We start from the raw sequence: 12,397 nt of genomic DNA, 5'->3' as shown, positions 1-12,397 counted from the left end.
TTTTCAGCCAATGGACGCGTTACTTGACAATTGTTCCAAAAACATGACCTCTGACATGGTGTTTTCAGCCAATGGACGAGTTACTAGACAATTGTTCATAAAACATGACTTCTGACATGGTGTTTTCTGCCAATGAATGAATCAGATAGCCTTCTTCTCACGAATATGACTTTGGTAGTGGCCAATTCGTTTACCATTCGTATGAAGAACATGATATTTAATATAATGCTTTCATTTTCATCCATTCAACCAAAGAGTCTCTTGTGATTTGTCCAAAAATGTGAACTATGACATACAATATGAAGACACTTTCCTGCTAATTAAACAAGGTGTTTTGTGGCTGGTAATGCAATTAACTGAAGTCAATATTCGAATGCTTCAATTAAATCGTTTTCATTTTTGATAATGTTAGAATGGTAAACTGTTTGCCTTTAAAAATGCCCATCGTTATATATGTTTGATCATGATGATTAGATTCCGTCTCTCCTGTAGCCTGTGGGATACCTTGATGTGTTTTGTGGGTATTCATGGTTGAGGAAGATTTAAATTGGGCGAGATCCGTGTAGTAGGAGAGCCAGAGCAACACATCCACCGAAACACATCCCAGCGTGACCATGGCTAATTAAAGCCCGACATTAATCTCAGGAATCAGCACATCCCGAAAATCAGGATCCCGTCAGAATGCTGAACAACCAAAAATATTCTGGGTTTTCGTCTTCTTTTTAAAAAATATATAGCTCGTACAACATCTTCCACTCCATGTTACATAGTTTGACATCAGTCGATTGAATGTTTTCTGTTATGTTCCCTTATGATTATTTATGTTCTCATGCAAGTGCAAGATGGGAAAACTAAGCGCTTTATGTAATATATGGATGAATCTGAAGTGCTGTTGCAGACACCTACGATATAGAACAACAGTAACGGGTTGTGATTGACAAATTATTTATGTCCGTGAATTTGGACTTAAGATTATTTTTAATGTATTAAATCTGATAAATGAAAGATTTGAAACCAGGGTTGTATATATAGGTGAATAAATACAAACACTAGCAAAATCAGGAATTACCTTATTCTTCTGAATATTATTATATATGTAGATACAATTTATGCAAACTGTTCCATAATGGCAAGCGTCTTTTATGTCAAATGTAGGGCACTTTATTGTAGAATTAATTGAACAAGAAGTAATTTTAAAAAGCTCAGTGTCCAGAACTTTATTCCAATGATAACAAACTATATTATCATAAGACAATTCTACTGTATGGTCATGCTAAGACCCTTCAAAGTTAGTGAAGTCTTGTGCTTGCTTGCAATTTGAGACAGACACATCATCTAGGTATAGACCACTAATGGTCATTTATAAATTGTATTTCCTGTGAAAGTTGACTCGTGGTTTCAACAACTAAAATCCACTAAGATCTAACTATATCCTAGTTTCCTCGTGGGTTCGGCGCCCAGTCTGTCTCAGTGCCTTACACTTCACATACAGTCGTGAAAGAAGATATGTGTGTCACTGAGTTGAACATTTTATCAAACGCGGGGTCGCCGACCCACCTTTCCGCGGTATAAACCAACAAATTATATTTTTTATGAACACCAGATAATCTGAGATGTGTAAGACGAGCACAGCAGTAAGTCAATAGGGGTCGTATTGTAGCGTCAATAACCAAGGGAAGGAGCTATCGATACTGTGTGGAGTGTCCGGTTCTCACTCGTGGTGGTCAGAAAGGCGGGCTCGGGTTCCTTATAACGTTGGATGGACAGTCAATGAATATTAAATTGGATTTAAAGCAGAAGTCGACAGGAAAGTAGTTGGTACAAATTCCCCTGAAATTATTACTGAAGCGCGTAAAAAGAAATTGATGTTCCAATCGCCAAGTTCTTTGTTGGATGAGTTGGACCACAAGCGCGCGCATTTTTGTTTTTAATAAAGAGTTTACTACAGATGTCTTGGTAGTATTCTCTGAAGTAATATATATTTTTTAGTCTGTAAATGTCCATGGTTTGACAACCCTTTCTACGTCGTTAGCTTTTCCAGTGTATTCATTCTATTTTTCATTATTTTCAAGAACAAATCTACAATTACATTACAGATGGAGCGTATTTATATTCGTTATGTCATTTAATTGATGTACCATCAGAAGTAGTTGTTACGTCGACAGAGCTCATCAATAGGCGGAGTTATGTAGGTGATAAAAACTCAGTGACTAACTACATTGTAGATAAGTAGTTCTTACAAATCTCCCCATTGTCACTATTAATGTTTCCTAGTAAGTAGTTGGTATAATTCCGATTGATAACTTACTCATTTTAATTCTCTTATTTAGCGCCTTCAAACAATCGTCAGCGCCATGATCATCAAAGCACTTTTAAATTTTGTTTTTTATATCTTTATTTTTTGCGTGTAATTCGTTCAACTCAATTTACTTTATTACAGTACAAAACAAGTATGTTGATGTTATTATTTTAATTTCTATATATCTTAACCTATAACATCTAAATCTTGTGACGAGTCATAAACCCATACTCGACTTGGAGTTTTGTGTGTTGGTACGAGACGGCACGTCCTATGATCAGTAACAGACCAACTCGTATAAATCCGTGAATCAATTCTAATTTTATTTACATATATGTCTGTCTTGTTTAAGTAGACAATCAATTTTATTGTATCAATATTGTGGACAAAAAAATCTGTGTAAGGGGTCAAGTGGCTATATGGAGACAGCACGAGAAGGGCACGAGGGCGTGATCCGAGTACGAACCAATATTCTGGAAGGTCAGGTCAAATTCACGAACGTCCGGTCATGATCAGTTACAACTAGCATCTGTCCACGGTAGAGTGTTCTTTCATTAAAGGTGTTTACCTACACACAGTGGTATTGTCATAACTACTTAATGATACAAGCGATGGTATATTTATTAGGTGGGTGTATACAAAATTTAGGTCTTTCTTTGTCAACCTCATCAAATCATTCATCTCCCCTCCTCTCCCATTCCACACACACACATTTATATATATGCTAGTAGCTTTTTAGAGTATCTGTGACACTCTTTAGGTGTTCCCACACCTAGGCCTGTACAAGCCTGGGCATACAATGTACTTGTATTGTAATGCGAATATTGTTTCTATTAAATTATTATTCCTTTATTACCATAAGTTGTTATTTTTATGTGGAATAAACAATCGAATTATTACTGATTATCTGTGATATCGTGAAACACTATGACAAACCCGTGACAAATCATCCTTTGATACTATCATTCTAAATGCTTCGTGGAGTATATATTTTAGTACTGTATACAGTGTACCTATCATTCTCAATAAAAGGAATTCCATGTAAAAATAGGTCTGTTAGCAATAAGACCACGTTATATCATGAGATACCTATATATTCTGCAACCATCTTATTGTAGTAGAAATTAGAGGGAATGCCATACCCAACCTACGTACATATATTACCTGCGTATATTTCGCTTCCGGCAGGTCATAGAACATCCCAGTGACAATAGATATTTTTAGACGCTTTAAATTGGTCTAGATCAAACGGTAAAAATCGTACTGATTTGTTTTAATCTAGAGCATTCTGTTAATCTATGATTACTAGCTAGGATATGGCATAGTGCATATAAACTAACTAAAAAGAGGTTCATGTACATGTGGTCAAGAGATTCGCAGTCACTCACAGGGACATAGACATTTCCAATGATACTAACAGTCCAAACACCTTATAACCAATATGAATAAAAGCAACTGAATAATAAAAGCAACTGAATAATGTAACCAATTCGTAGGTCCCTGTGTAATTAGCGGCTACCCAAGATTGCGATCTGCAAGAGTATCACTTGTGGGACAATGGCAGAAATAAATGGCACTGACCATATACAATAATGTACATTGTACCCGTACAGTGTGTTAAACTATCGTAACCCTATAAATCACGGCCGGATGTCGTGACGTAAGGGGGCCGTCATGTCCAGGCGATTGTCCAACAATATGAGGGTATTAGTTGTCCATTAAATAACAATCCGTCTATATTGAAGAATTTATACGACTGCAAGCTGACCCGGGTTATCTCCCCGGGTATTACAACCCTATCTCGGCTTCCTTTTAATATGAACAGGCGCCGAACATTAGTCTTCAGATCTAGAATATGGTCAAAATTTGCCCTATTATGGCGCGGTCGTCTGACATTTGGTCGGAATGCGTCATGACCTGATGGATCTGAGAATTAGTTACTGTTACATAAAGCTGACCTGACCTTAAGTCAAATGATTATTTTAGATGTTTAGGGGTCAATATAAAAAAATCGCATACCCCTGCATGCTTTATCAAACATATGTTTTGCTATTTTTGACCTTGACCTCTAAACCGTCCAAAATTATCTATAGACACTAGAATGAAGAATATTCATATTCACGTGTTTATGACTAGCTAAACCAGGCAGATGGAGGTTCATACCCACTATACAGTGTACATACTTTTCTTTTCCGTTTTACAGACATGATTTTAAATAGAAAGCATAAATAATATTCATCATTTGAACAATAATTGGTGTTTAATCGTGTATAAATATGTCCAATTAACACAAAAAAATAATATAAAATAATTTGTTTTGCTTTTGAGGCATGCGCAATCAGTACTTAATTCCATATAGGATATAGTGTCAGGGATTTTTTTCGGGATGCAATTAATTATTTTTTATGTTTTAAACTTGAAGTAAAATTAGAAGCGCAAGCTTTTCATTGGTGGTAACACAGGGACATGGCACGATTTTTTTAAACTAACAGTATACATATATATATTATATACTATAATATGTATATGTATACTATTGGTTAAAAATTTTTCGTGCCAGGTCCCTGTGGGTGGTAATGGTGTAAAGTAAGTAACTTTTGTAACTGAAGAAAAATACCAAATAACCGCTCCTGTTATTGAAAGTGAAAATACACTGTACATGTATATTCTTTTTCATATGAAAAACTAGTTGCAATTGTTCAAGATTCCGTCCGAGCTAATGTTGTATCCAATCATAACACTTATTTTGCTTCAGATTAAAACTAATTTCTGTTTTCCATATGTCGAAATATTGTCGAGGTAACATTAGACATCACATTTTAGTGACGATTCAGACGATGCTTCAAAGTCATACATGCTGTATATGTGTTTACATATGTACATGTAATAGCAGGTTTTAGGAAATTAAAAGTTGCGATTTGATTTCAGAAGAGAACTTCAAATATGTAAAAACTAAGTTACCAATTTTACATGTACAAATGTACTCGTAAAGTACATGTCTGTTTGAACCATTCTGTTTAGCTTTATCAAGTCTCTTGTCCCTTTAGAAATAATCATAATGATTAGGTTGTATAGAATTATAATACGGGACCTTGAAATTGATTAGCAAATGTTAGTCGAGCCGCTTTGACCGTCTGGGTCCATGGTCGGTCTTAATATTAAATGTATTATTCACGTAGCGCTATACTCAATTTGGCAATCTTAATTCTCTGTAATCCGAGGCACACGGTCGTTTGATCAAACAGTTTCGCGATTATGGAATATCTTTGGGTTATGTCATATATAAATAAACAGTGAAACAGTGCCCGATTGTATGTGGTCACGGCCGGATAGCTGTTAGCATTACGGTCATTGTTTGTTTACAGTTATATGTACTGGTGTGACACGCTTGTGTATTACACATAAACTTTGTGTACATAACCAGGTATTCGCGGCTCAAGTGAGTTTAAAAGGGTTTCAATGGAGTATGAAGCTATTTGTTTTACACACTGTTTTTACAAGTTAGGAGATTGTAAAACTCTTAAAATATCGTATATTTATATATATACTCGATCTAAACTCTAGTGACCAGCGCCGTGCCCCCCTACGGAGAGCACGTGGCTTGATCGACTCGTGAGGCGCGCGCCCCTTTGAAGTTTAATTCAGTATTTGGGGATCTGTTCTCCGGAACAGGCGGACGGTACGAGCGGAGCACACAACATAGTCATGTTTAACACTGTAATGTTTTTATAGACATGCTGTTGAACTTGTTAGCTGATATCTGATGATTTTTATAGAAAGATAACTTTTTTTTCCGGCGGATGTAGTATTTTTTAAAAGGATCTTGGAAGCACCGTCTTTTCCCCTGAGTGTGTACGTATATATATGTACAGGTAAGCTTTATTTTTAGCATTACTTACTTAAACAGAGTAGTATTGTATATTAGAGGCGTTACGGTCAGCGCGTTTTTACAGACCCAGTTATAAACCTATATAAGCCTAAATGTGACCGTAATTTTTGCAGAACCGTCATATTTCCTGTGGGTTGCTGGCTGATCGCACGTGGAAGCGATTAGAGTTTACGACGCGAGCAGACGATCTCTGTTTGGAGCGTCCAGCCTCACCTAGCTGGATGGATAGATAATTACCTGGGGATATTTGTGAATTAGTTTCATTTGGAGGACCTTAAATCCATAAATTACCAAAATGGTTTCCTTGATTTGGAAAATATTGTTTCTTTCTCTTGTGTTTTCCTGTTGTGTGGACGCCGGAGGTAAAAAACGGACGAGTAGAAAAGGTAAGTGTTTTTTAGTTGTAATGGTAAAAAAACTCGGCAATGGACCGAAGCATCACCGGGTCTTATGCTAAACCTGGCTGGAGCTTATGATTAACCCCATATGCTTAAAGACCTTTGATATTATTTATCCTCTGACACATTTAAAGATGAATTGCAAGATATGGAATTTACGATGATAAGACCCAGTAAACCTCGATTAATCAGAATACACCGTTCCCAGGGCAATTTTCGCAACTTGTTAGAATTCACTGCCATATTTAATACTTGCCCTCCCTCGGTTGGTAATGGGTGCTACAATCCTCCAGAATGTCTACTTATATTGACTGGCATAAGATGTTAATGCGTGACTTATTAGCCTTCAACCCTACCCGTCATAACTCTTCAATCCTCCCCTGCTACAGATTCTGGTCATTAACATACAAGGCATTCACCGGCTTGTACCATACTTGATTTACCTAAACCCTTAGCCCCTTTTTATAAAGATTTTTTCACCCCTCCCCCTCCCTTCAAAGGGAAGACCCACTTTGGGACCCATAAATATTAATTGAATATTAGCTGGAGGTCTGCTAGTACTTTATAAAGCTGCTTTCATTTGGTATTCCTACAATCGAACAGGGGGAGGGCAGTTATAGAAATCTGTGGAAGAACTTAAAGATTTTAATTTACCTACTATTTACATGATTGGAAGGTGAATACCGATTTAAATAGGATAGTTAACACAACATTGTGTGAATGGTTTTATGGTTATAAGTACTTGAGGAGAATGCAGGTACATGAACCTGGGTTGACCAAGCTGGTGGAGAGATCCTGTGTGATAGATTTATTACACACTGTCCAGTGTTGATGGATTAGGGTAAGGGGGAGATGCTATCAGGCTTTGTATGGATCAGTGTACCTATACCCACCCTGATCTATACCCCTATGGTCCACTATGGTCAGTTTGCTTGGTCATCTCTCATATGACTTGTCAGAATCTCCGTCAGGACACAAATTATTTATGTCTCTCTCCCTTCAATGAACTCGCTGGTTCGCTGGGCTGGAGTTCCCACAAGTGTTGTTGGCTTTAACAGATATGACAACCTTATAGATTTATCTTAGAAATCTACATGATTTTAGTGCTTGCAAGCAACAGTATCTTAGCATTCTTTCAGTGATGTTAAATATGATTATTATTCAACTGAATTGATATTATTTTAGAAAATAAAGCTACAAAAACCTAGTCATTGAACTCTAAGCCTGCTGTCATTGGAATGTAGATGTGTCACCACAAAGAAATTAAATAATGAATAGATAAACGGAAGAATAGTTATTTAAATGTATAATATTTAATTAATTATAGTGTAATTGTAATTAATTAGTGCATTTTGGCCAGCATATACTGCAACATACAATATATTGGATACCTTCTGGCTTCAGCCACTATACAAACTTCTTCTTTTTTAATTTCAAGTGCAATCAAAATTTGAAATCTCTAATAAAAAAACGAACAAGTTTGTGATTAAGTTATCATTGTAACCATATTGGGGAAGGAAGTTGTGGCGGAAAACAGATACCACTTTGATAATACGAAGATAAAATAGAGATTGCACTGATGAAAAAAGCGAGGAAATAAAAACAGATTGGTATATTAATAAACTATAAAGTTACATATAAAAATACCTACATGAACGCACATTATTGCTAGTTTTTATCTAGATTATCACTAAACTGTATTCTTTTGTATTTTGATTTAATGCCTACAGGACACATACATGTACTGTTGCTTAGGTTTGTATACCAGGGCTTCACTGCATGTCTACATGACTCAACCCATTGTTGAGTTTTGTTTTACTGAATATAGTCCCAATTCTGTCATCTGTGGAAGAAAACTAACCAGACATAATATACTGGACCGTCCAGATGTTCAGTATTCTACCATGCTGGGACAACCCAACACCTCAGACTTTTTTTATAACACTCGGTCTTTTCTGATTCATTGTTTGGCTGATCTTCTGTATATTTAAAATCACTCTTCACACAAACGCTTGGTTTAACAAATTTTGAGCCTGTCTGCTCTCTTTCTTCTGCTGTAAAACCGAGAGCTGATCGGCACTATTCTACACCCCTCTAATTGTATACAGTGAATACTAGAATTGGTTTTGATTTACCATAGTGAATGGAATTCTCAACAATGTTTTAGATTATATGATGTGCTGGTGTATAGCAGATTCTGTTAAACTGTCATAATTATCCATAGTCACGTAACTTAATCAACTCCCGTGTAACAGAAGGAAGTCTGGCAAAAATGGCAGGTTAGACAACTCTGGCAGCTAGGAGCCCATATCGCAATTCAATTAAACAGTTTTAAAAAAGACAGTGCATGATTAATATAGAAAAGTTTTATTATAATTAAAAGATTAAAATGGGATTTAGAAAATTAGGTTTGTACATGATATCAACTCTATTTAATAATAAATACATTAAATAAAGCAAAAAATTTTGTAATTATTGGTGACTAGTTGGTACTGGCTTTGGGATGATGTGGAGGTGTGAAAAAGACTTCTAGCACAGCGGCCAATTTATTCACTCAAAAAAGTTTAATAATATTTCTCCGGAAGTATGACATGGATGCTGTAATGCTGTGCATCTCTGTAGCTCTCATATGTCCATAGAGTTTTAACTGTAATCTGACATGCCTAGGAACGGGCACTGTTATTCCCCAGCTGTTAATACTCTATTTATTTTAAATACTTTGTATCTCTCTATTTGTTTATTTTTTGTTTTCACGTTATTAAAGGCATGATGTTCATGTCAGTTGCTGAAGCGTGGTCCTGTCAGAATCCTGATGTAAGTTTAACCGAACCCTGACAAGAATCTGGCTTGGCTATGTCTCTGCTGGCTTAAATAACATCACTCTGACTGAAATGGAAACTCTCTGCTATTATAATATACTGAAATGGGAATCTCAAATAATAATATACTATGGTCACTGAAATGTGAATCCAAAAGTAGTAATAAATGACCCACTATAAGGTTATTCTGAAATGATAATCTTGAAGTATTTTAAGAAACAACTAAATCTTTTTAAAATGGGATTCCAAACCATTACAACTACAACCACTAAGATTACTAAAATGGGATTCCAAACCATTACAACTACAACCACTAAGATTACTAAAATGGGATTCAAACAACAACTACAACCACTAAGATTACTAAAATGGGAATCATATCATATGATCAAGGATTTATAGTGAGAAGGATTCGTGTCTGTCTCTTTCCACTACTAAACACACGCGAGACGCTTATGAACAATAAAAACGTTTTTCTCAACAAATACTTGTCTTATCGAGTCAACGAAACGCCAATGTAAAGTAAATAAATTTCACAACGTTAACTGAAAACGAAATTTAAGAATGCTTACATGAAAAATACGATCATGAATGCACCTATATATCAAAGAAATAAACTCACGTCAGTGCACAAAACCATTATAAGATTACCGATATATTAAAATAGGAATCCGAAAGTATCATAAACCAATAAATAGAAATGAAATTTGCTGAAATTGAAATCTCAAACTATATTATTATAATATATGGAAACTGAAAATCCAAAGTCATACCATAGCTGCAAAAGATACTGAATTGTGAACATAAAATATATACCTGTACTAGCAATGTGCTGAAGTAATTGAAACCATGGGAATCCAATAATGAAATTGAACCCTGATCTGACCCTATAGTCAATTTTGTTTTCCAGAGTTGTCATTATTTATGTTCAGTGTTTATTTAGAATCATAACATATGCCTTGCTTATCCTATCATGATCAATTACTTTTACTTTAATATATACAGTCATTGGCCACAAATTATCAAATTTATGTTCGCAATAGAAATAAACATATAGGTCTGATTGATGAAGTTACATTGGTTGAAAAGCTCCAGACTTGAATGTTGAGAATTTCTGATGAGGTGTGCCTCAATACCAGTAAAACATTGATTACAAGATAGCCTGAACACAGGTGCCATCTCTGGTCATCCTAAACCAGTTAAGATTTTAACGGTGATTACGTGAGTTATGGATATACGGTTATAAAGTCGGTCTATGTTTGCTGTGCAGCTAATTACACAAATTGATACAAAAAACATGTAGAGCCAGCGTTTCTTATCCGACTGATATTACAGACCATTGTACATGTGGTTGATTAGCTCCTGGGGGTGTGCTGTAGACTTCCTCCTTTGGCTCCGGAAAGGAGACAGGCAGACCTGAGAATTTCTAAGTCTGATTGCATCACCATCGCCATTCATACATATTTTGTATGCAAAGTTTCAGTTTCACTGGTTCATGTTTTTGAATTCTTAAATATTTGTTGGAAGAAAATAATACATATGTATTTACTATTTACGTCATGTAAACTGTATTTTCAATACCATTATCCTTTGAAAGGGATGCAGTGGACTGGCTAAAGAAGCATTCTGCTACTATGTATAGACCCTGACCTCTCGTGTAAGAAAAAAACATCAAATTCTAGACTATGTTAGTACCAGTTACCAACTTCTTTTTACCTCCAAAGCCATTGGATGCAGATAGGGCGTAAGAATTGTACCTGCTGCCCCTATTGCATGATCGTAAAAGGCGACTAAATTTAGGATCTTATCTTTTCTCTTCTTCCGAACTGACTTTATTCTTCCTAATGCCTCCCTTGGCACTGCCTCACTTTTGGCCTTGAGTTGAGTGTTCGCCCCTGTGAGGAAGGCTCGGGGTTCTGTCCCCTGGCCGAGACAGACCAAAGTCTATAAAAGTGGTAGTTTCTGCTCCTGCTTAGCGCTCAGCATACAGGGAGTGGGACGGCGGCATGCTTCAGTGATATAGCACTATAAAAAGGGCAAAAGTTCCACTATACAAGAAGACACTACATGAATATACCGCAGTCTCCCAAAACAAGCACCTCGCACTACATACACGCAACACACAGCATGCATGGGAGGCCGTCCTTACATGACCCTGGCTGTTGATAGGACGTTATAATTAATCAAACAAACAAACCATTGGATGCTGACTGGTTATAAGACCGTCTACCACTTCTATACTGCAATGTGGCCTATAGTGGTTAAGGTGTTTAACACTCTTCCACATGCTGTCATCCTTCAACTATTGTGTTTTAAGCCCAAGGGTGTCAAAGCTTTCAGCTTAAGCTTTCAGCTTTGACCTCTTGCACGAGCTACTGGTGACTGATGACTGGTTAAAAAACATTCAGAAAATTGGTCAAAAGATGTTCTAAAATTGGCCAAAAGACATCCTAAAATTAGTCAAAAGACGTTCTAAAATTGGTCAAAAGACATCCTAAAAATTCTACCACTGGACCACCAAACTGTACTGTAGTTAAATAAGACATCAGATGACACATTCCTCATCAACGTTGTTATCCTTAGAGTTGCAAGGTTAGGGCGGCCCAGGTTAACATTGTTATGAGGCAGTTGCTTATATTAGGGTATTTATTTTTTCTCTTTGCAGTGCTTTTACTTTACCACCTTAAATTTGTCTTGCATCCTTAAATGACCCATCATGTATCTGTTAACAGGAGTACAGCTATAAACCAAACGGTCCTTTGACCTCATGATCATGACATCATGCTGATGGGGCAGGGACACCAGTTTTCAGTGGGTACATGCATTTATCTCGAAGAGATTAATTGGGCCATGTTTATTATGTCTGCGGTCAGCAACAGGCCTAGCAGGATGGACTGGGATTGGTCAGTGTCGGAGGAAAATGTCTGATTATCTCCTGTTTATCTCTCAAAGTAAACCTGGTCAATACCACATTATATATCCCATGTGTTCA

General features: G+C 36.4%; 1 protein-coding gene across 1 annotated transcript in view; it reads left to right on the top strand.

Annotated features, from left to right (window-relative positions):
* Nucleotides 1-5,729: 5,729 nt before the first annotated feature.
* LOC138327378 (uncharacterized) overlaps nucleotides 5,730-12,397 on the top strand; it is an 80,098-nt gene continuing 73,430 nt past the window's right edge. Inside the window, exons 1-2 of the mRNA XM_069273468.1 lie at nucleotides 5,730-6,171; nucleotides 6,302-6,574. Of these exons, the coding sequence (XP_069129569.1) occupies nucleotides 6,484-6,574 (91 nt within the window). The 5' untranslated portion in view covers nucleotides 5,730-6,171; nucleotides 6,302-6,483. The remainder of the gene's footprint in view (nucleotides 6,172-6,301; nucleotides 6,575-12,397) is intronic.

Source organism: Argopecten irradians, chromosome 1 (genome assembly GCF_041381155.1).
Source record: "Argopecten irradians isolate NY chromosome 1, Ai_NY, whole genome shotgun sequence".
NCBI lineage: Eukaryota > Metazoa > Mollusca > Bivalvia > Pectinida > Pectinidae > Argopecten > Argopecten irradians.
This window is presented reverse-complemented; position numbering and strand designations above follow the sequence as displayed.